The 22670-nt window shown below is 40.2% G+C and overlaps 1 protein-coding gene across 5 annotated transcripts in view; it reads left to right on the plus strand.

Annotated features, from left to right (window-relative positions):
* The window catches only part of KCNQ5 (potassium voltage-gated channel subfamily Q member 5), a 284367-nt gene that overhangs the window by 256091 nt on the left and 5606 nt on the right, over positions 1 to 22670 (plus strand). For 4 of the 5 annotated variants that reach the window (XM_065055273.1, NM_001282828.1, XM_065055274.1 and 1 more), the window contains 4 exon segments: positions 1748 to 1968; positions 13618 to 13726; positions 21188 to 21319; positions 22172 to 22298. In XM_065055273.1, coding sequence (XP_064911345.1) covers positions 1748 to 1968; positions 13618 to 13726; positions 21188 to 21319; positions 22172 to 22298 — 589 coding nt within the window. 5 annotated transcript variants of the gene reach the window in all.

The following is a 22670-nucleotide window of genomic DNA, read 5'->3' on the forward strand; positions in this document are numbered from 1 at the left end:
GGGATTACATTCAGAAATTATAGTAAAGGTATTATTTCAAGTAATCCAACATGCCATATAGAAATATATTTATCTAATAATCTTTCTGTTGATGTGCTTATTTTTTAGCATTCTTGAAAATGATCTCATCATAACCTTCCCAGCATGTGCTTTGCCTGCTACAAACTGCATCCTTTCTGCTCTCAGTGATGTCTGTATTCAGCATGAAATGCTATGCTGTGCTATGCATGGACAAAGATATCTGATTATCTCAACATTTCACAGCCACAGAAGTGTATACTTTGTATTTCATATAATTACATATTAACACTGTATTTTCAGAGTGCAGTAGGTTAAACATCTAAGAACCACATAGTCTGTGTTAGCATTAGTTAATTAGCCACAGAACTCATTGCTGTTGAAAATATGAGCATGCTGAAGCTACATGCAAAGACTTCGAGGGTACTAGCAGGTGTCATAATTTTAAGTAGAGTTACAAATTGCAGATAGACAGTCTTTGTTATAGGTGTTTTAAAAGCACCTCCGAAGCCTGTGCCAGGGCAATGGGACCCAGTAACATCCCATGAGCAGCTACTGCATTGCTCCCATCATCTCTCCCCTTGCAAGAACAGGACTGCTGATCAAGGCAACCATTCCCTTGTACAGGCAATTTAACCTTGTAGATAAAGCAAGGTTTTCAAACCCTGCTGTCAGACTTTCTCTCTGTTTCCCCTTTGTGCCCTTTGCTACAGGAAGAGACAAAAAATATCAGAAATGTTAAGCAATGAGAAAGCATAGGCAGATAGTCACAGTGACCACAGAGTGTTCATCAGATATGTTCGAACATGAACAAAGGTAACCTAAGCACTAGAAACTAGAAAATCTATATATCCCACACTTAGCTGACTGGAGAGGAGGGCTATAAGCACAGGAGGGAAAAAAAAATCAGCTTACAGTTGGCCAACTATAAGACCACAGGGCCACCACTAATCCAGCAGTTGCAGTCATGAGCTTGGCTGGACTTTTGTACCTGCCCTAAAGCACCTGTCTTAAAGCACCTGTCTGATACCACCTGAGGTAGTCAGCTCCCGGCTTAATCTCCAGCAATGACTTTAGTGAGCACATAGTGTATCATTACACTTCCATTAATTGGTCATCACGCTGTTTCTTGGACGTTTTGTTAATTTTAGTTTTGTCTTGTCCAAGTAAGTGCTGTAAGAAGGAATTCTGGATGTAAGTGATCGCTTGCAATGCATATGAAATGTTGGAAGTGCCACATCTTGAAAAAGCATGAATATACTAACAGTGTTTCTGCCTGCTTAAAAAAACCCCAAACGATACTACATGGCATGCAGTAATAATAGAATACATTTTGTTCTTGTTTATCTGGAGAGATGGCCAGAAATGCACTGAGCTGGGCTAAGATGGAAATAAACCTATTTAAAATTCAAGGCATAGAAAGAAAAAATCCTAGAGATTAATCTATAATAATTGGGCAAAAATTGCTTTTATTTGTTAAATTCAATTTCCTTTACAAGGTTATTCTGTACTGTAAGATAGACGGCTATTGATAATGCCTCTGTCAAAAAACAATTACATCAAATCTGTTTCATTCCCAAATGAAATATATTCAATGAAAATAAAAGTGGGTAAGCAATAGATTTATACTATTGAGAATTTTTAGAAATCATTTTTTATTATCACACGATAGAAAAAAAGAAATTGAGTGGGGGAACTATGAAATACAATATATTTCTCTTCTTCACAGTCAAAAGCTAAGTTTTAAGGAGCGGGTCCGGATGGCCAGCCCACGAGGTCAAAGCATAAAGAACAGGCAGTCTTCCGTGGGAGATCGCCGGTCACCAAGTGCCGACATTGCCACCGAGGGCAGCCCGACCAAAGTCCAGAAGAGCTGGAGCTTCAATGACCGAACCCGCTTTAGGCCCTCGCTGCGGCTGAAGAGCTCACAGCCCAAACCCGTGGTGGACGGTAGGAGCTTTTTGTGCCTGGTTTGCCCTTGTGCACTGCCACCAGCCCACTCACGCTCTCACATGCACTGTGAATGCAACCTGGTTTTGGGAAGCAGAAAGGATTGTTATGTGGGGACAGAGACACAAGAGAGCTGTAGCCTACTTCAAAGAGCATGCCCAGGGGATTTTGTTTAAATAAGAAATTTCATGTCAGTGGTGCATAGGGAGCGACAGGTGGAAAAGGGGGTCACTCCAGAAAATGGCAGGTGCACTAAATGCATCCCACAGGTTTGGCTGCAGCAGCTCTGCTGTCACAGCCCCTCTCCCAGCACTGGGTGCAGCTGCTGCCCAAACCCACTGCCAAACAAAATCAGCATTATTGCTTTTATATATTGCTTTCTAGAGGGTGTTTTAGATATAGGAAGGACTCCTAATGCATGAAAATGTGAATTCTTGTAAAAATGGCTCACTGACCGCACAGCAGGTGGGAACGTAACCTGTCCCACATGCTGCCTCCCCATGGAAATGGATACTGCCTCTCTACACTCTCCGTTCGCCAACTAGAATCATAGAATATTTGGGGTTGGAAGGGACCTTCAAAAGTGCTCCAGTCCAACCCCCCCTGCCATGAGCAGGGACATCTTCAACTAGATCAGGTTGCTCAGAACCCCGTCCAGCCTGTCCTGGAATGTCTCAAGGGATGGGACATCTACCACCTCTCTGGGCAACCTGTTCAGTGTTCTGCCACCCTCATTGTATTAAAAATTTCTTCCTCATGTTTAACTTGAATCTCCCCTCTAAGGTCCTGTTGGGCATTAAAGTAGCCACTGTTCAGGGAAAGATCTCCATCTACAAAAACTTCCCAAAACAGAGACAGTGACTCCCCTAACAAGAGAGAGCCAAAGTGGGTGAGAGCAGCCCCCCAACAGGCAGGAGCCAAAGGCACCAGATGAGCCCAACCCCTTTAAAAACAGGTCTGGTACTGAAAAGCGCATTCACACAGCTCTGGGGATACCACTGCCCCACTGGGTTTGGATTTGGGTTTCCCCATTCACATTTTTCCCAACTTAAGAATGCTTTGTTCTTTCCTGGGGGACCCCCAGGCAGAAAATAAGGGAAACTAACTGACCAGCTACAACAGGAGGCAGTGGGAAAAGGTATGTGGGAAATGTGGGAAAGGTACCATATAAATAATTTGATCCAAGTAACGAGATAAAAATTTAAACTCTTTCTGTGATGGCAATCATGCATGTTACATCCAACAATTGTGGTAAAACTAATTAGACGAAAGTGCGATCTCAGTGTCTGCTTCCTTTTTAAGAGCACATATTATCACAGACATGTAGGTTGCAAAATACCCATTGAACTGAAATGCCCCATCCCTCAGCTGAGGACATCCTACGCAACACATCTCTTCAGGAAGAGCCTGGGTAAATACACGTTTCCTGGAGGGCAAACAAGACAAACCAACAGTGTTTGCTAAGGTCATCATTCCAGGCTAGCCCACCCTGCAGAGTCCTCTCAGATGCACAAATCCTGAGTTTGACTGCATTACCGTGAGCTGCTGGGGTGCCCCAGCCGCCGGGCTGCCATCCAGGCCGCTCACCGCCCCTCGCTCGGTCCTGGATCACGGCCCTGGCTTGTGTCCCGCGGCAGCTGCGGTGCAGGGCCTGTGCCATGCTGGCCGGGGTCTCACGCTGACGTGGCGCTGGGACGAGGCCACTTGCACTGCAATGGGATGTGAGAAATGCTCTTAAGTACCAGAGTGGGCTTTCACGCTGCCCTGTCTAAATTCAGACTTCCTACGTAATCATTTTCATAGCACAAGTATCTCCCAAAGCCACGCGAGAAGTTATTTCATAGGTTAAACCCCTGTAACTCGCATTGTGCGTGGAAGTGACATAAGAAGAGAGTAATTTGTTGAGCACAGTCCCTGGGTGTCAGCAGCTCACCGCTGGTCCAGCCTTGTAGTCTGCACCTCGCTCAAATATCCATTTAGTTTTTTCATCAGTCCGTTTGTCACAGACACATTTCCTCAGCGTGTCCTCTATTTTGTCCTGTATGTATTGTTGTTAATAGCAATGATCCACGCAAGAAGGTCATGTTCCCTCTTATTGTCTCCACTTCATGGAAAAGGTGTCATAAACGGCACCTTGGGTATTTCTGTAGATAAAAGATAATAACAACAACAGAGAGTTCATTGCTGTGCAATCTTGCTGCTCCTCAGGGTGAGCGCAGTCTGCTTCCTTGCCAGAGGTTTCCAGCTACTAGTCCACCCTTATGAACTGGGGCCAACAGATATGACCAATTTCTCATCCATGGCAGGAGGAACAGCTTCCATTGTCTCCAGGTTTTAGGCAAATGCCAAGTTTCCACTCTGGGACCCAATCCAGCTACTTCTAGGAGTGGTATCATCAGAAAGATGTCCAGTGTGCTCACTGCTGAGGGGCAACTTCTTGCTACCTTCCTCAGTCTGTTGCAGGAAAAGTCAGGCACTACCAACCTTGATTTATTTATTTTATTTTTTTTGGTGTTTTACCAATTTCATAGTTTGATATGCTTTCTGCATTTGACAGCTCAATGAAAAGTATCTGGAGATTATGTATTTAGTTTAGAATATCTTGCATTTTTTCACTGGCTGAAAATACAGTATTTGAAGCATTTTATTAATATCTCTTGGTTGTCAGGGATGATTTTCCAGCCAAATTAGAAACCACCCCTTTCTAGATAAAAATCCGGACACAGAACAATACCCTTGAACAGCTGGTCTGTCTGTTGATTCTTACAGCTCTGATGCCTGTTTTTGGGGGCAAGAAATGACACTTGCAATAGACCTTTTGGACAGAGACAACATAATACTGAGTGCCCAGTCCAGTGTGAAAACTTTATATCAGCAATCTAGTGAAAAAATAACCTCTCACTATGAACTTTGCCTTCCAAAAGAAAAGATGTTCATATATTTGCTTGATTTTCCTTTCAACATGTGGGATTTGGGGTTGTAAATGATCTTCTGTTAGTGCAGGCAGAGAAGGAACTACTTCATTGGGAAGGTGAGGTGCACTGAACTTTGTGTAAAAATAAAGCAAATAAGCAAGTATAGAAGTCGAGGGTTCAGAAAGGAAGAGATTTTTTTTGGGTACAAGGACCATCTAAGGTAGATAGTCAATGTATCCACTTCGCAGGGCTGACCGAGTCCTGATAAAGGTGGTTGGAACCTGGGACAAAATGATCAGAAAAAGACTGCTGGAAAAACTAAACATTAGCAATTAGAAACTGTCCTGTAAGGGAGGTTTCTAATCCAGACAGGAGTTTATGGATGCAGCTAAGAGGCTGACGTGATCAAAAATGTCATAGCCTTCCTCTTAAGCTACCCAGTAGAAAAAAGCTTACTAACACTCCCCTTCTGCATATTAAAACCATAGAAGGAGGGTTTCTTGGCAGCAAGCAAAACACTTAAGCTGGCCACAGGTATCTCCCAAAAGGATTTTGGCATGGCAGCCTTAGAACAGTATGCACTGTTAGACAAATGGCTTGCTTTATGGGTAGCAACAGTCCTCTGAAACTGCCTATAAACCATTTTCTCCAATTGCCAAAGTGGGCCTGGCAACGGCAGCAATTATTTCAGCTACATATGTGCTTTCGCAAATTGAATCCAAACCTAACAGAGCTTTGATGGCTGGAGGGAGCTTTGGCGGCGTGGCTACAGATGCTTTCTAGAGCATTTAACAACAGTGCAGGGAAGTGAAATTGAAAACCAGAGCTTATGTAATCTGATTTTAAATACATGTCCAGCCTCTGCTGACATGTGGCTCACAACTGCCAGAAATCTTGTTGAAGAGGAGCTGTCCCTGCACCAAAACCAGTGAAACCACATCCAAATTGCCCATGGGGAATGGCCCTGGCACATGAAAATAGCCACCGGCAGGGGCCAAACCCATGCCAGAATCTGTGCAAGCAATCAAATAATACAGGTGATCTCACACCCTTGCCTAACGCCTTGTTGTGCTTAGCACAGATCCAGTCACAGAAACTAACCTCACAAAATTTCTCTTCTTTTCTGAGGAAGAGAACCTTTTCTGCTTAAATCATGCTCCAGTCTTGCACAGCCACAGCTGAAGTAATGAACGGATATTATGTTGTGCATGCAGTTCTCAGTGAGGGACAAAAATGCCCTATTATACTTGTTTTTTACCATCTAAGCCTCTGCATGAGTTATTGTGCCTTCACTCTAACCTAGAGACATTGTGTGGCTTTTTGAATAAAACATAAAATGCATTCAGCGCTGGAGATATTACAAACATATTTCATTTGATTAATTAAAAAGGAGTCTCTAAGGAAGTATTTGATTTCTTGCACCATCCTGGAACATTATATGCTCACACGACCTCTAGCCTTTTATTCCCTACAGAGTACTTGCACAAAATCCTCAGGGTAGAGTATATTATAAGAGCCATGGAAAGAATGCAATTGTGCATTTGAGCCCCCATGTCCTCAGTTACTACTGTGTAATTTATGTATTTCCTTCCAGTAGCACAAACATCTTGACCTTGTATAAGGTTCACTTGACATGGCAAAGGTCCTTAGTTTGGTTGCTTTTACATCTCTGTAAGCTTAGATTTGCTGATTCAAAATGAGGCTGCATGATGTCAAAACAAAGCTGCTCAATTTGTATAAACCCCACATGATGGGGCTAAATGATATGTTATTATCAATATATCGATTCCTGCCAGGTAGTAGATTAATTTTCTTGTGATTGTTTAACTCGATGATAGAGGTTTCATTTATTACCACTGTCACTGTAATTAGTTAGGGAGATCTTATACAAATAATCTGGCATTCTGACCTAAGCTCATTTTTTTCATTTTGTGCAAATAAGTACCAGCCATTGGTTTTGAGGCATTACTTTAGTTTGTTCCAACCAAGATCCTGGCCATATGAGACCATATTTAGTCTCTCCTTTATGACACATGTTGAGGAACGTACTGTGCACCGATGCTTGCTGGACTGAGGGCTCACTTGGTGGTCACAGGTGGATGATTAGCAAGGTCAGCTCCATGAGGGGCAGCAGCAGACCACCGTGCAGAAGTATGATTTGCATGGATTTCAGACAACCTCATCTGCAGTGAAGAGTAAAGAAATGAATGAAGAAGTCATGCTGAGAGGGTGCTCATAAAAATTCCTAAACATTATATAACCCACTTGCACCAAATCAGAAACATTTGAGGAATGTTTTCATTTTCATAAAACATCACCGGGAAAATATTTCATGGCTTTTTAAAATGTAGGGCTCTGCTGTGGCTACCTGAATCTAAAGCTGCCGTCCTCTTTTCTCCTTTTGCTTGTAGCTACCACCTCCTTCAAACAACAGGACCTGGAAATCTCCCAGGGCACAAGGCCCCTGTAGTCCTTACGGAATATCAGACATCGTATCAACTGATGTGGACTACAAGGTCTCACAGGGAGACAGTCAGTTAGGCATGACATTTAGCTCATTAGTCCACAGTTCTAGATCTGAGCACGTATATCTGCAATTTCTTCCGCAGTTTTAACTTCTTGTGTGCAGTGTACATAAAATAAAAGAGAGATGTGTAGCTAAAAATACACTAAAACCGTATGTTTGGAGTCACCCAGCATTTTTCTTTCCTAGTCTAAACTTGCTGGCTCATGTGCCACTTTTTCTAATAAGATCAGCCATTTTAGCTGCACAATTACTGTGTGTATAATGAATTGTTTTTACAAAGTCTCCTGGTCCTCCATATCATCATTCAAAATGAAAAGGACTCCTTTTTAATTAAGCGGTGGGAGCTGTTCCATGAAATATTTCCAGTGCAGAATTTTTTTGATAAGTTAAATAATAACTGAAGATAATTGAGAGTTGTTAGCAGGGATTGCCAGAATTTTAGATACTTGAAACTTGCCTACATTATATGATAACTGATATAAATTAAGTTTCTGACCCTAAAAATTACACTTACAAAGAAGGGACATTAGATACTTATACCCAGAACGTAAAAAGTTTCCACCAATCCTATCTTCCATTTTGGCCAAATCTGAACTTTTTAAGAAATGTTTTCACCTGTAAAATGTTGTTGGGGATATTAATTGTGATATTCTGCTTCATAGTGCACTGCAGCTACTGAATTCCAGTTCTGGTGTCCTCTTTTCTTCCCCATTCTGGAAAGCTTTGCCTTTTTCAGGAGAAAGACCAGGGAGCAAGGAAGAGGCTATGGATACGACTGCGCTTCTCGTAGGTGCTGCCTGTAGGGCGTGCAGAAGTTCTGCTCCTTCCAGAGGGCACCAGTTTCCTTCCTCACCTGAGAAATTGCTTTCCAGCATCGAAATGGCAACCATTTCTTAAAAGCTCCCTGTAAACCATGTTCTAAAATGTTGTCAGCCTTATTCCATCTTTCTTTACTTTTGTCACTTGAATACTGTTGACAAAATCCCTGTCACTACCAGGGATTTTGGTGTCATTTTCTAGACAGATATTAAGCATCTAACATGAAGAGCATGTCACAGAAGTTTACTTGTCCTGCCTCCTTTATTCTTTCGTGATTAGAGGAAAGCCTTTTTTTCCCATGGATTGAGGAAATAAATACATGATTCATTCCCTTGGACCTCCTTTTCCTAGCCGCTGCTCTGGAAAGCATGTAAAAATGGGTTGCTGCCTTTCCCTTTTTGGAGAAGCTTTGGGCGTTCTCATCATTATGCATGCAATTAAGTTCTATCCCAATTAGCGTTGCTTTTTTCACTTGATTTTTCCTGTGGAGCTTAGCAAGCAATCACGGCAAAACAATTTCTGTGAACTCTTTACTGAAAGAAAGTCAGCTTGTTGGTGATTTAAAGCAAAGGAAAATTTGAAAGAAAATCACTCCTAAGGGTGGCAAAGGGAATTTGCATTCATGGTTCAGCAAACAGGAAAATAAGGAGAGCTTGTGATGAAATGAGAAGTTTAATGAAACAAATTTAAACAAAGGCACTAGACTGAGACATTGTATTTTGATAAAGGGAAATTGCATGAGTTGTATGAACATAAACTGTGAAGATATTTGTACTTACAATAATTTTTGAGGGAAAAACGTAACTGATATTTTGTGTAACATTCAGTGCATTATATAATAACATTTGTGGAAATACTATAAAGTAAGTACAAGATATCTCCATTTTTTAGATAATGTAGGCTAAATCCCAAACTTCCCACAGCAAACGCACAGGGTGAAGAAAGGTATTTCAAAGGCAGTGTAAAGCTGAGTGAAATGCACCTACGATGTGGGCATCCTAGGCAGTACCTACAGCAGCAAAACAGGGGGTCCACATTGCTTTCAAAAGAGGCTGAAAGAACAGAATGAGAGTGTTAAGCTGCCAGCATCTCTCACCTGAGCTCAGCAGCCATTGAACAGTAAGGCAGCAAAACATAAATAGGTGCCTGAAGTTGACAGTCTGCATATGACTCTCAGTTATTGATGTTACAGCACAGTGTTGTGTCAATTTGGTAAAAAAAGGTGTGTACTCAGACTCAGCAGAATGATTTAGGTCACCCACATGAGGAGCCCTAACTACCTCCTACACAGAGTAAGATCTAAGTGCTTTTGAAGGCTTCCAAAAAACAAGTCAAAGTGTTGGGATCACTGTACTGTTTACTATGTTAGGAGTACTTCCACAGGACTATTCATGGTGTCGGCACATGCACTTACTAATGCTGGACTGTCATTGCTAGCATGTGGCAGTTCCCAGAAAACAAATTAAAGGGTACAAAATCTTTTTGATTCTGTTCAACAGGCACATAATTACTTGACTGTTACTGATATTGAAAGCATGGAGCTATGAGGGTGATCAGAGCAGTGTCACAGTTCTCCTGACGCCAAAGCATGTTATTAAATGACAGAAAACGCTTCTAAGAAAGGGCACATGGTATTTACAGAAATAATAAATCAAGCCTTATGCGTAACTTCTGCACAGAGCCATATGAAATGCAGCTACAAACTTGTAAATTTTTTGTTGGTGACATACAATGTTTCAGAACTGTAATTTTTAGCCCTTTCATTCTGGTTGATCATAAATGACTGGAGTTTGCATGAAGAATGCATAAATACTGTGACAAACAGGGAAATATCAAGATTATTTTAATAACTTGTGCATGCCTTTCTTCTGTTTGCTGGCAATTGCTTATTTGCTGTGTGATTAAATCAAAGACTGCTCTTAAGGAAGAAGAAGAATTAAAAAGTGGCAAAGACAAGACTTTAGCCCAGAGTAAATAATGTCAAAGATCATAAGATAATGGCAAATGCCTCGTCAGTTGTGAAATAAACATATCCTGAATTGTGAAGATGCTGGTATTAGAAAAGGGGAATTGTTTATGGGTTGCCAGACTGGCTGACACCCCTTCTTAGGAAGACTTGCAGGGGTGTGTCTAAATCTGTAGAGAGACACTTTGGCCACCATCAAGGCTGGATTTGTGAGCTGCCCAAGCAACAGACTTGAGAGTCCTGTTGAGCTGATGGTAGAGGCTCCTGGAGAGAAAGAAGAACCCCTGTTAGCCCTAAGAAGAGCCCTAGGATGGCCTGGCAGAGCGGCCAACTTCATGCAGAGCAGCTTCTGCCTAAGGTTCCTTGTGGAGCCCACTTGGACCATGTGCAGTTACCCCAACAGAAAGCAAGAGATGTGACCAGGGACTACAGGGAACAATGAAGAAGTAGATGTGTGCCAGGCAAGGCATGAGCTGTCATCAGAAGGTCTACCTGCCCTGTTAATGATGGGGAGGGCTCTCTCTGGAAACAGACAACAGCATGAGTCTGGGCTTGTTGGGGGCCGTAGCTTAACCCTGTCTGGGAACTGGCAGCAATTTTAACAGCTGGAGCTGCTGAAGCAGACAAACTGGCCCCAACATGGCCCCGACCTCGAGAATGAACTCAAGAGGAGCAGAAGAGATACAAGTACATCTCACCTCGTAACTATGTCATACACAACATGAGCTTCCACTGGAAGAATTCAGCAGAATGTGAACTTTGATTTCAATGGGATTTTAAGCTGGATTTTTTTTTCCAAGTTGTTACTCCACATTTCCCAAACTTTTTCCCAAGTCTGCTCAGTATCAAAAAAACCCATGAATGTTTCCCATATGAATCAAACAAGGTTTATGGCTCTTCACAAGTTTTATTGACATGTGGTACCGCGTGCCTGCTATAATGAAGGAAATTCATGTCAGTGGGAATATTAGAAAGTAAAAAAAAGGAGGTGATTTATTAGGAGTGGTATCTCTTCTTAAAGCTAGCTTAAATTTATAAGAATTTTCCAGCGTCTGTCTAAAGATTTTGCTGATGTTTGTACCCATATCTGAGCAACATGGAATACTCTAATTGCCCCACACTGTTCTCAAAACAGTTCTGCAAAGTTACGCTGTGTTAAGCCCTTTTATTAATGACACTGTACTTGGCAAAGGACCCAGGAGCCATATCAGTGAGAGAACCATTCAGAAACATGTTTATTTTAAACTTACAAGTTGGAGGCTCCTGTTTCACTGGGGTTATGTGGTAGTAGCTCTTATGACCTTAGCAGAATTATTCCTAATTTACACCAGCATAACTGAGTAGATTCAAACCTTAGAGAGCCTCTGGCGATGCCAGTTGCATAAAAAGCCCTGGCTTTAGTATGGTACTTAGAAATGAGCTGGGAAATTTCAGCACTGGAAGAAATAACTGGAGAGGCTGATCAAACATGACATCTGGAAAGTTAGTGTCGAGGAACACTTAGCACCTTTGGAGACAGAATTTTACATAGTGTATATACCTATCAAACTAACTACCTAGTTTATTTCAGCTAATAAAGTTTTTGAGCAGGGATCCAAATCTTAGTTAGGTAGGATAGGTGGAAATAAAAATATAAGTCAAGTCAGTAGCAAAGCTCGTGAAAGAGTGCAAGAAAAAAAACTCTTGTCATCATTGCAGTTATGACAGTAATACCATGGAAGGGGAGGTTTCAAAGTTTTGTATTAAAATTTCAGTTTTACAGTGTTAAATTGATTTTTTTAAGGTTGCATTTGCTTGTTTCATGTGTACTTGAAGACATCATTAACTTGGCTATAACCCATCTTTCTTTCTATATTAAACTGATCTATCAATGATAAAACCCCCAACTCTTCAAAGCTGCAGTAGATGTTCCTCATAAATGTACCAGTTCAGCAACAGTCAAAAAAAGAAAATATATTATTGACGGTAATGGACTAGCCAAAGTCATCAAAATAAATTATTATGGCCAAATACTAAATCTACGAAGACAACACTGCAGCAACACCAGTTCCTGAAGATGCAGCCTGGTACAATGCTGTTTATTCCAAGAAAGCATTCATATTCGATTTAAAAGGTACAATGAAATTTCCAGGACCTCCTGATTGACAAATAATATTTTTCATCTTTCATTTACAGTCTTTGTGAAAAGGGAACTTGCAAAAAATGTCCTGCAATCATTTGTGTCTAATTGTGTTTCAAAATTGCTTACAATAGAAGTCCCCGAAATGGTTTACATGCAGTGGATGACTAAGGCTATGTTTTAAATAACAGCATGAATGTACATAGGGACACAGGACTGGGAAGAAATCTCCTCCATTACTGAGGGTTACTGAATCCGGTCCTTTTTTCTCTATTTCATATGTCCTTCTCTCATTTTACACTCTCTTTCTTATGAAGCAGAGACACATGTCGAAATACACTGACCTTGGGTGAAACTCTTCACCTGGAAACTTGGTCTTTAGGCAGGTGAAGAGAGATGGTTGGGGAGGGAAAAACACCTACCTTCAAGAGTCTTTCTGTACTTCACATACCTTCAAGGCATATTTGACATAGGGACATCCACCAACCCAGCCTTCCCTGTTCTGTTCCCATTCCAGCACATTTTAAGTTTGTAAAACTTCTTGGTCATGCATCAGTCCCTGGGTTTTTTTGTGTATTCAGGTACACTGGGCACTTCTGAGATTTCTAGTTAATTCTCAAATGGTAAGTCTGCAGAGGTGATGTTAGAAAAGGGTAAAGGATCTATTTTTTTTCAGGCAAATAAATACAGTAACTTGGCTTAAACTCTTATTGCAAAGGAAGGCTGAAAGACATACATAGCTCTGAGGTTTAAGGTGGCAGTTGATACATGATGGATCTCATTTTCTGTTCATTTGTGGCAAAAAGGTTTTTCGTTTATTTTCACCTGCAATAAAGCATTGGATCATTCCACAGCCTCCTTAGTAAATGAAATGGATCTTCTCCTTTGTCTTCAATGTCAGGTTCATCCATAGTGGTAAAATAATCAACAACTGGATATAACTTCAGCATCTGTTAGTTCTTCCATCACATCCGTTAGCTCACCACTTTCCCTTAAGAGAGAGAATCTGATGAAAAACAGTGAGACATCAGGAACAGACATGCTGGTACTAAACTATTAATTTGAAAAATAACAGGGTTTTCTTCCTTTGTAACTTTTACTGTTTACACTGGAGACTACCTGGGCCTTTAATGACATAAGCATAGACACAAACAAGTGCATCATATAGTTTGTAAACTGATGAAGCTCTGTCTTATTTGATTTGTAGTCCTTAATTTTCCAGAGCCACTGTGCACACAGTTAGAAAACACTTCAGAAGAGATTTTTAAATGCTGCTTGTTTAGTCTGCTCTTGTATTTTGCAGCTGACACCAGTCTTGGAACAGATGATGTTTATGATGATAAAGGGTGCCAGTGTGATGTGTCAGTAGAAGATCTCACCCCTGCTCTTAAAACTGTCATCAGAGCAATTAGGTGAGTAAAAAAATACCGAATAAATAATTATTTGAGAGTTCTTAAATTAAGATACTAATTATCTAGAGGCCAATTAATAAAGTGGTAATTTGTTGAACTTATTATATGGTTATTCTATTTCTATATTTGTCACATAACTAATGATTATATAGTTTACTTATGCTTCCTTTTCATCAGTATTTTAATTAAAAGTTGAAATATTTTATCTGTTCTGTTATCAGCTTTTCAGTGTCTAAACCTGTTACGTGATTTGCTTCACAAAAGAGTAATGAATGCTGGTTTCCACTGTATTTCCCATAATGCAAGTTACTGTAATCCAGTTTGATGTAGTTTTACTGAATGTATATCACCTTACCTGGAAGAAGTTATTTTCTTTAAAAGCTTAGGTTTTTATTGCATTTCTGTGTTCCTGACACTATCTGTCATATGACTTTTATTTCAACTTTCTTCCGATAACAACAGAAAAATTACTTTTGTTCAGTTGTGCAAAGCCTTGCCTGCCACTATCCATTGAACTAAATATAACCCAAATAACTTAATAGTCTCCTTCTTTTCCAAGAGAGTAGCAAACTGCATTGAAACTTATAAAATTACCTGTACTGAAAGCTTAAACTTAGCATTCTTTCTCCTGAGACTGCCAAGGCTCTTCATCTCCCTGAATATTTTGAAATGTAAATTCTGGCAGGCCAGATCCCCGCCATAAAGAGAACATGGACAAGCGAGGAGAGCTCAGGTGTTCCGTCTCTGCTGACAGCAAACACGTGGTTATTGATGGGGTGACCCGCTGGCTCTGCAGCACAGCCACAGCGGTGCCTGGCACCCCTCTTGCAGCAGCCACTGGGTGGTTCTGCAAAGCCTTGTGGAAAGATGATGTTTTCCATCAAGGAGACTCTTGCCTTAGTCCTCTCAGCACTATGGGAAGAAAGAACTCAGGCTCTTTATGAAATAATTTAATGCAGAGATAACCTACAGGCTACTTGTATTTCCTTCCCCTTTTTCCCACTGATCGCCAATGAAGACAGATAGTAAGGCTGTTTCTAAGACTTTTCTACTAGCACAGGCAGCCTGACAGATCGCTTGCAGATGTCTGTTCCAACCATTTTTCCAGCATGCCTGGAAATTACTTCACAGGATGTGTCAGATACCAGGTCTGTGTCCACAGCCACTGAAACTGGCCACTCAGATGTCACCGATGGGAACTATCTCTCGCCAGCAGTGTTTCAGTAGGTGAAAGAAATCCAGAGAGTGGACACCCACCTACAAGGCAGACCTATTCCTTCAAATGGAAAATGCTCAAATTAGGAACAATCAGCATAGCCTGTTGGCTCTGGTGCCAAAGATCCTTGTCTGTGATGTTGCATTTTAAATAGACTGGTTGACACTTGGCTCCAAGCGCACCTTGTCACTGCATTGCCAAGTGATAACAATGGTCATCTCATTCTTAATACTGACCAAATTCTTTAAGATCAACTTGACATTTTAATACTAAATCCATGGAGCTTGCTTTCAAAGGCACCACTGGATTGTGCGGTGCATCATCTGCATCTTTTCTTGGTTCACTTGGTAATTATCAGCCCAAAGGGCAAGTCACCAGATGCAAAAGACCTTGTTGTCAAACTTTCTCACCAGTGCCATCCACAGAAATGTTCTAATAAGAAGAGCAAAGATGCAACAGTTTGTTTCAGACGAGTACTATTTAACTGATAAGAGTCAACCTTTTAGATTATCATCAACTTTTTCTCTGTGTACTTGGCTTACAAAAAAACAGCTCATTTCACTACTGAGGCTGAGAATAAGAATTCTGCATCTTCACTTGCTATCAGGTAGCCACAAATCTTTCCCATCTCTTGCTGCAAATATTAGCTTTTCACTAAATTACAAGCAGCACATGCATGTTGCTTCAGAAACATACCTTTGTTTGAGGTCTGTAAAGCAGTAATACGCAATGATCTTGAGACTCTTTAATCTCTCAAAATCAAGTGTCTGATAATTCAGTTTGTCAGGTAGCTGATACTCTTCTTTCTTATTATTCAGAGTATCTGTTACCTGACTACACTGGGATCTATGCAAACATCTGAAGAAGGATCTGAGACACTATATAGTAGCTGTAGAATTTCAAGATGATAACATCTGCCTATATGGAAACTTTGTGCCTCATTTTGGAGCTTGTTTTTAGCAATGGCTTTTAATTGCAAAGGCAATGGGGGAGGGTGGAGGCTGGTTTTCCTTTCATGCTCATATACAGGAGCAGCTGAAGACAGACGGTACTTGAACAGCTTCATGAGACACTGTGCAAAAGACCCCAAATGGAAGCATATACAGTTGAATCTCTTCAGGGTACATCACCGTGAAACGCTGCAGTAAGGGACAGTAACTATTTTGTCCTGCTTAGAGCTGGGTACAAATTGTTTTACAATGATACAAATGGTCCTATTGTTTTTGAAAAAAAAAAAAAATGAAATTAGCAAAATTAATTCATGCCTGTGGGTTTACAGAGGTAGGGCCTCTCACAGTTTTGGAATCAGAAAGAATTGGGGTTTTTTTTCTGTAAAAGGAGCATAGAATATGCGGGTTACTCTCAGGTTGGGCAGCCTTGAAATAGTGAAAGACAAAAATTGGTTTAGTTATAAGCTTTCATTTTGTTAATTTCAGAGCGTACTGCTTCAGTTTTGACCTTGCTTACATTTTTTCCAGGACTAACTTATTCTTCAAAACAACCTTTGATCTTAAACAAACAACACTCTCAAACTTTCATTTTGAAATGGTCGAAACAGGAGATGGAAAAAATAGAATGGAAAAAAACACTTCAATCTTTTAACACATTGGCCCTTTCCTACATCAGGACTCTTAGCCAGTCCTACTAAAGACCCACTGGGCAGACCCGTCCAGTAACACCAAACTGTCAGCCTCCTCTCAAGGCCCCTCAAGCTGAGTCCTCTACGGTCCAGTTCTTGTGCTGCCCCCTTACTGCAAACTCTCTGTTGGAAAAGATCAACTGAGGCAGTAGAGAAGGCCAGGAAAAGCTCCTTGAAGCATTTGCTCGGTGTTGGGCGAGCAGGCAACAGACAGGCAGCGTGGTGAAACATGGTGTGCTCCACAGCATGCCTGGGGCCAGGCCAGGGTGAGTCACACATGGTGTGAATTTTGGGGCTGTCCGCTGCAGGGACACGAGTTGGACTTGATGATCCTTGAGGATGCTTTCGAACTCAGGACATTCTGTGATTCTGTGAGTCCTGGGGCAGAGCAGCGTGCAAAGCGGCGCCCTGAGACTTTGTGCCACCAGGTTTTTGTGGCACTGCTCAACCGGCCCTAGTCTTGTCTTGAACAAAGGCCGTTAATATCCTGCAGTTTTCCTGGAGACTAACAAAAAAACATTGCATTTTCCAGCTATGTTAGTTCACAATGATGAATGTATATAAAAGAGACTTAAAAAGAAGATACCTTGTGCCAAAGATCCTTGAGGATACCTTGTTTCCATATACTGTGATATCTCTGATCATTTTTCATAGCAAGAGACAGTAAATTCTGTAATATTCTCCACAATGGAAATGATGGAATTATTTTACTATTTATAGAATATAAAATTAGATTTGAGAAGCATTAATAAATATGCAATAGGAAATAACGGCAATGGCAGGAAGATGAACTTGCTGACCTAAGAGGTCTTTTCTCTCTTTAACTCTAGTGATTGCATAGATATGTTTTCATTTGTTGTTAATGAGAAATAATAATAATAAATGTAGCTTAACATAATGAAACTTGAGAATTCATGAGCTGATAAGCTGTAAAGTTAATAGTCATACATATTTAATAGCCAAAGAAGGAAAATAATTTACCATTTATTCTCAGTCTTTGAAACCTTTATGAGACACCTATAAAATGTATTTCTAGCAGCCATTATGAATTCATTCAATGGCGGTGTTTCAGAATCCTCTATTTCTTTTAAATCCTAATGCACTGTATATTTTCTGCCCAGATGGTCTTCAGAGTCTAGGCAAGGCTCTGAGATGTGTCTTTGGCTACTAAAGCACTGTGCTTGGGAGAAAACGATGTCTCTGGCTGCCAGGGGATGGGTTAGTCCAGGCCGAGACCTGAGAGAGGAGAGAATTTTGACGCACTCACCCTGCACATAGTGAAACCATCTCTCAACCACCTTTGTCTGTTGGCCTCTCCATGTTTCCAAGGAAGAATGGTTATTCAGCAAGCTAAGGGTAGAGAGACGGAGGAACCAGCACAACTAGATCTGTGTGCACCTGCTTTCCTGAGGTAGTGAGGGACCAAACAATCTGTGGGCATCTTATCTAGCCATGGGCAAAACAACCTACCTGTCTTGTAATCCTTAAGGCAGGAACCATCTGTGAGTTTACCTGAATACCGGTAGAATGAAGCTCAATTTCTTCCTGAGATAGTGAGAAGACTGACAAGACACAGGTTTAAAAAAATAACAAGAGCATGACCAGGCTGCAAGGAGGTTTAGAGATGATCTGACTTAGTGCCAGTCTCAGCAAAGTGCACTAATGACAAGCAGAATAGTTTTTCATAGTGGAAGGGGCATGAATGGAAAATAAAAAGCAACAGACATCAGGAAAGATAAGCAATCTGCACGTTCAGAAAACACTGTAATTCTAGATCAGTGCTGAACCTGCATTTGACAACAGATAAATGAAATGGATGCTGCTTTTGGGTGCTAGAGGTCAATAAGACAAAAGTTGGTATTGGACCTCTAACTTTCTACAAATGATCAGGGCATCTAAAGATTTGGGGGGGCTGTGGTTTAGACATGAAGTGCAGACAAGGCACTCTGATATATGGGTCTAATTCAGCGCAAGAGTTGTTTTTCTGCTCTTCTCTGGATGCATCATTGAAATAAGCTACATTTTATGGCTACTTCTCACCAGAAAATTGTCACGCTTGGGACCGGAGTACGTTTACAACCCTGTATCATCTGTCACATTAGATCTGAGTTTTACAATGCCACCTCACTACGTGGCATACAGGGATTTAAAAATACAAATAATGTTTTTAAGAAAAATCATGGGCACTACAGGCTTTGTTCTTCTGGGTTAAATCTTAATTGAGTTACGCTGTTTGGTCAGTACTGGTGGTGCAGTATCAAACTCTGTTCAGTTTATGGTGAGTCTTGTTTGCCCCCGTGTGGCACAGCTGGAGATGACAGACCAAGCGGGACTTGGTTTGCTCTGCTCCTCCTGTTTGTGTGAAGGGCTGGAGCGTCGGATATTTGGGGTATAACCCACTTTGTGCTCATTTTCCCTTTTTTGCACAGGTACATTTTCCTCCTGTGCCCATGTAACCAAACCCTCTGCTTTCATCGCACACGAGCACCCCAGAATAGGCGACTTTTTATTCTAGAAGTACAAATGAAGGAAGCTCAAAGACTTTTTTGTCCTCAGTTCAGCTACTACTTTTGAATGTGCTCTGTGTAGATGTAATAATCTCTCAGGGTGGCTGTTCAAAACTGTCAAGTTCAATTACATAGTTATTTCAAGATACAGAAAGATAATTGAATTTTTAAAATTGAAGTAAATAAATATGGAAAATGAACTCAATAACTGCAAAGCAGTTGCTAGGCTCCACCACTGAAAGAATTCATGTTTCCTGCTTCTTAATTACCTTTCGGGCTTTTAAACTGCCAGTCTTTTACAACCCTTCATTTTTTTTTGTGCAGTTTTTGTATAATTTTGTACATTCCAACAAAAAGAAGTAAGCAATATGGGTCTGTTCCAAATCCTGCTCAAGTTAATCAAGATGAGCCAATAACTAAACTAGAAATAGTACAGTTACACCTCACTGATACAGCTGTGCAGCTTTTGGTCCTGTGTTTGACTTCTGAACAAACTACCTTGATAACCAAAATAGCTGTTACAAAGCCGCAAGGCACTACTGAAGACTTGTGCACACTGGTTAAGAAGCTTCTATGGCTGTTAATAAAAATTAGCCTTCTGTCTCTTCCCTTGTAAAATCACCCAGCTATGGTAAATTCAGTTGTCTTCAATTATGCTATTAATTCTCTGGCTCTGCTTTTCTAATAGTGTTTCATGTTTTTACTTTATCAAGAGAGTAAAGTAAAAAAATGTGAATACCAAAACAGAGAGAACAATAACAAAATAATTATATTCTTGTAACATGAATAAAGAACTAGATTCCAGGAGATTGTGCTGTCAGACTATTATGAACAGAACATCTTGGCATCATTTGACAGCTAAAAGAAAAAAAACCTCTGCATCCCAGCTTTAGAGGCCTTCAGATTACAACAGATGCTGAAGGCGATTAGTCTGTAGAACTGGCTGATAATGGAAAAGAGGAAAGTGCATCATCTGACATATTTAAAACTGCATAGAGATCAGTCCCGAACTGTCAAGGTGATGTACTACTCCTAATAGGCCTTTTCCATTTTTAATTTCTACAATCAGAATCATAGTTCAAGCTCTATACCAGTGACAGGCAATCTCATTTTTAGCTGGAAGTTACCAGAATGGGAAATATCAACAACCTAAGCACTGTGGGAACAGGCTGATATTATTTGGAAGACCATTTGGCACAGACATGTATGACACAGAAATCTGTAGAGGATCACTACCTACTATTAATCTGACTCTACATACCTATTATCATATGAGAAGTATGGTTTTCCTAAATTCTACTGAAACACTACTAATCTATTTTTCTTATAGAGAGATACATGGGTTTTTTTCATTATAAGTCATTGTCTTACAGCTGCTATATACATATCATAGTAAAGAGGGAGGGAATATATTAGCATGAAATATTGGCATTTGGAATAGGATACCAATTTACTGTCCCTGCTTTTTTAATTTCAATAGGTTGCAGATATCAGCAGTTTGGCCTTAATGGAGATTCATGAGCCCTGTAACACAGACCAGTGTGGCCAACACACCTGGTCCCTTGGCTTCTCTCATTTTTTTACAAAATTGAAAGAAAATAACTGAAAATGAGCACCAGGAAAAAAAAAAAAAAAAAAGAAGAAAAAAAAAATACAATTATTTATGTTTGCATAGTCAATTTTTAGAGAAATCTTTCCTCTAACAAGGACAGAAGTAGCTTAAGCACAAATGTAGCTTACAGGCTATTGCACTCAAATCACTAGGACTAAACCCAGGTTTAAGTTAAGCATGTACTTCAGTACCTTTCATATCAGGCACCTAGCATAAAAAAGCCAAATAGGTGGATACTAATAAACTCAACATGCTCTGCACTCTATAAAACAATGTTACTAGATCTCTCTTAAATAACAATTCAAAGAGATAGCTGCAATGCATTTGTACTTACAGGAACAATTTTGTAAAAGGAAAAGTTCCCTTGTCCAAGCTGTATTGAAAATATTTTACATTTAAAAATTAGATGTCAGATTTTGTCAATGGAATATATTGTATTGTTTCACAGCTGATGAAGATTAATCTGTGAAATGCTTTTTCCCCACAGAATTATGAAATTTCATGTTGCAAAGAGAAAGTTTAAGGAAACACTCCGTCCATATGATGTCAAAGATGTCATTGAACAGTATTCAGCAGGTCATCTAGACATGTTATGCAGAATTAAGAGTCTTCAGTCACGGTAAGGAAAGAATAATTTCTGCTCTGCAGAAGTATCTTATGTCATTCACTGCATAATGAATATAGGCAACATTTAACATTTCTGTGCTATAATTGGGTACAAATTGCCATCAATGCTTCAGCCCAGCCTCTCTTTCTGTGAACACAGCTGTGCCAGAAATTACACTGTGGGTAAAAACAAACAAAAAAGCATGTATCTAATTTGTCCCCTGAAATGAGAGTCTGAAAAATAGAAAAGGTAATCCTTTATAGGTAAAGTCCATTCATAAAGAAGGAATTTAGTCAGCAAGTTGCCAAAAGGATGAGGTTGACATTGAGAACTGCTTTTCTCCCACCTCAAACTTTCTTTTTCACATAAAAGAAATTGGGAACTACCGGTAGTGTAGTATTTATGTGGGGTTTATGTCATAGATTCCCAGCAATAACAATTTAAAAAAAAAAAAGGCACCATGTGTATGATTACCAGCATCAAAGCTGACACTCCTGCTCCAGACTGACAGCTTTCCCAGGACTTGATGCTGCTGTTAGGACAGGAGCACTGAGCATGGCACTGGTACCTCTGTTCCTCCACAACATCAGGCTGCTGGAGAAGCCACCTCCTCCCTCCCCCTCTCAGCAAGTCCAGCCCTGGCTCTGGGCTAAATGACGGCTAAATTCTGGCCCCCAGCTGGTGCCAAAAGAAAAGAAAAGCAGTCTCAAATGCTCAAAAAATCACTCCTTTTATTTTTCTTAGTTAATGAAATTAGGTTCGTCTTCTTTCTCAATTGCTTTTCTGAAATACTGTGATTTTCATTTTTAATTCCATATCATCAACGTTTTCAGGAATCACAGCAGCTTTTGATTTCTCTTACAGTGTTGATCAAATTCTTGGGAAAGGACAAATCACGGCAGATAAAAGAAGCAGAGAAAAGAATCCTGCAGAGAATGAGACAACTGATGACCTCAGTATGTTAGGGCGTGTAGTCAAGGTGGAGAAACAGGTAGAGTGATCATCTATGTTGCTTTGTCTTGCTCTATTTCTTATGCTTTTTGTGTATTTTATTGCCAGTTTCAAAGGCTGAACAGGTAAAATATTTTTTTATAGTATCTGCTTCATTTACATGTTGAAATAAAATGGATATGAATTGTATTACCTTAACTGTATAGAAAAGTAAGGAAGGAAAAATCACACGTTACTGCATTTTTTTCCCCTTTATCAGCTTGCTTATGGAAAATCTAGATGGCTTTTGACATTATTTTTCCAGGGTCAATAGCATATACCAAGCTCCTGCCATTTTTCCCTTCAGCAGTGACATTTTCCCTTTGCTTGGGTTCCAAATAGTTTCAATTAGTATTTGGCACTAATGTTAACA

Source organism: Columba livia, chromosome 3, assembly GCF_036013475.1.
Source record: "Columba livia isolate bColLiv1 breed racing homer chromosome 3, bColLiv1.pat.W.v2, whole genome shotgun sequence".
In the NCBI taxonomy this organism is placed as follows: Eukaryota; Metazoa; Chordata; class Aves; order Columbiformes; family Columbidae; genus Columba; species Columba livia.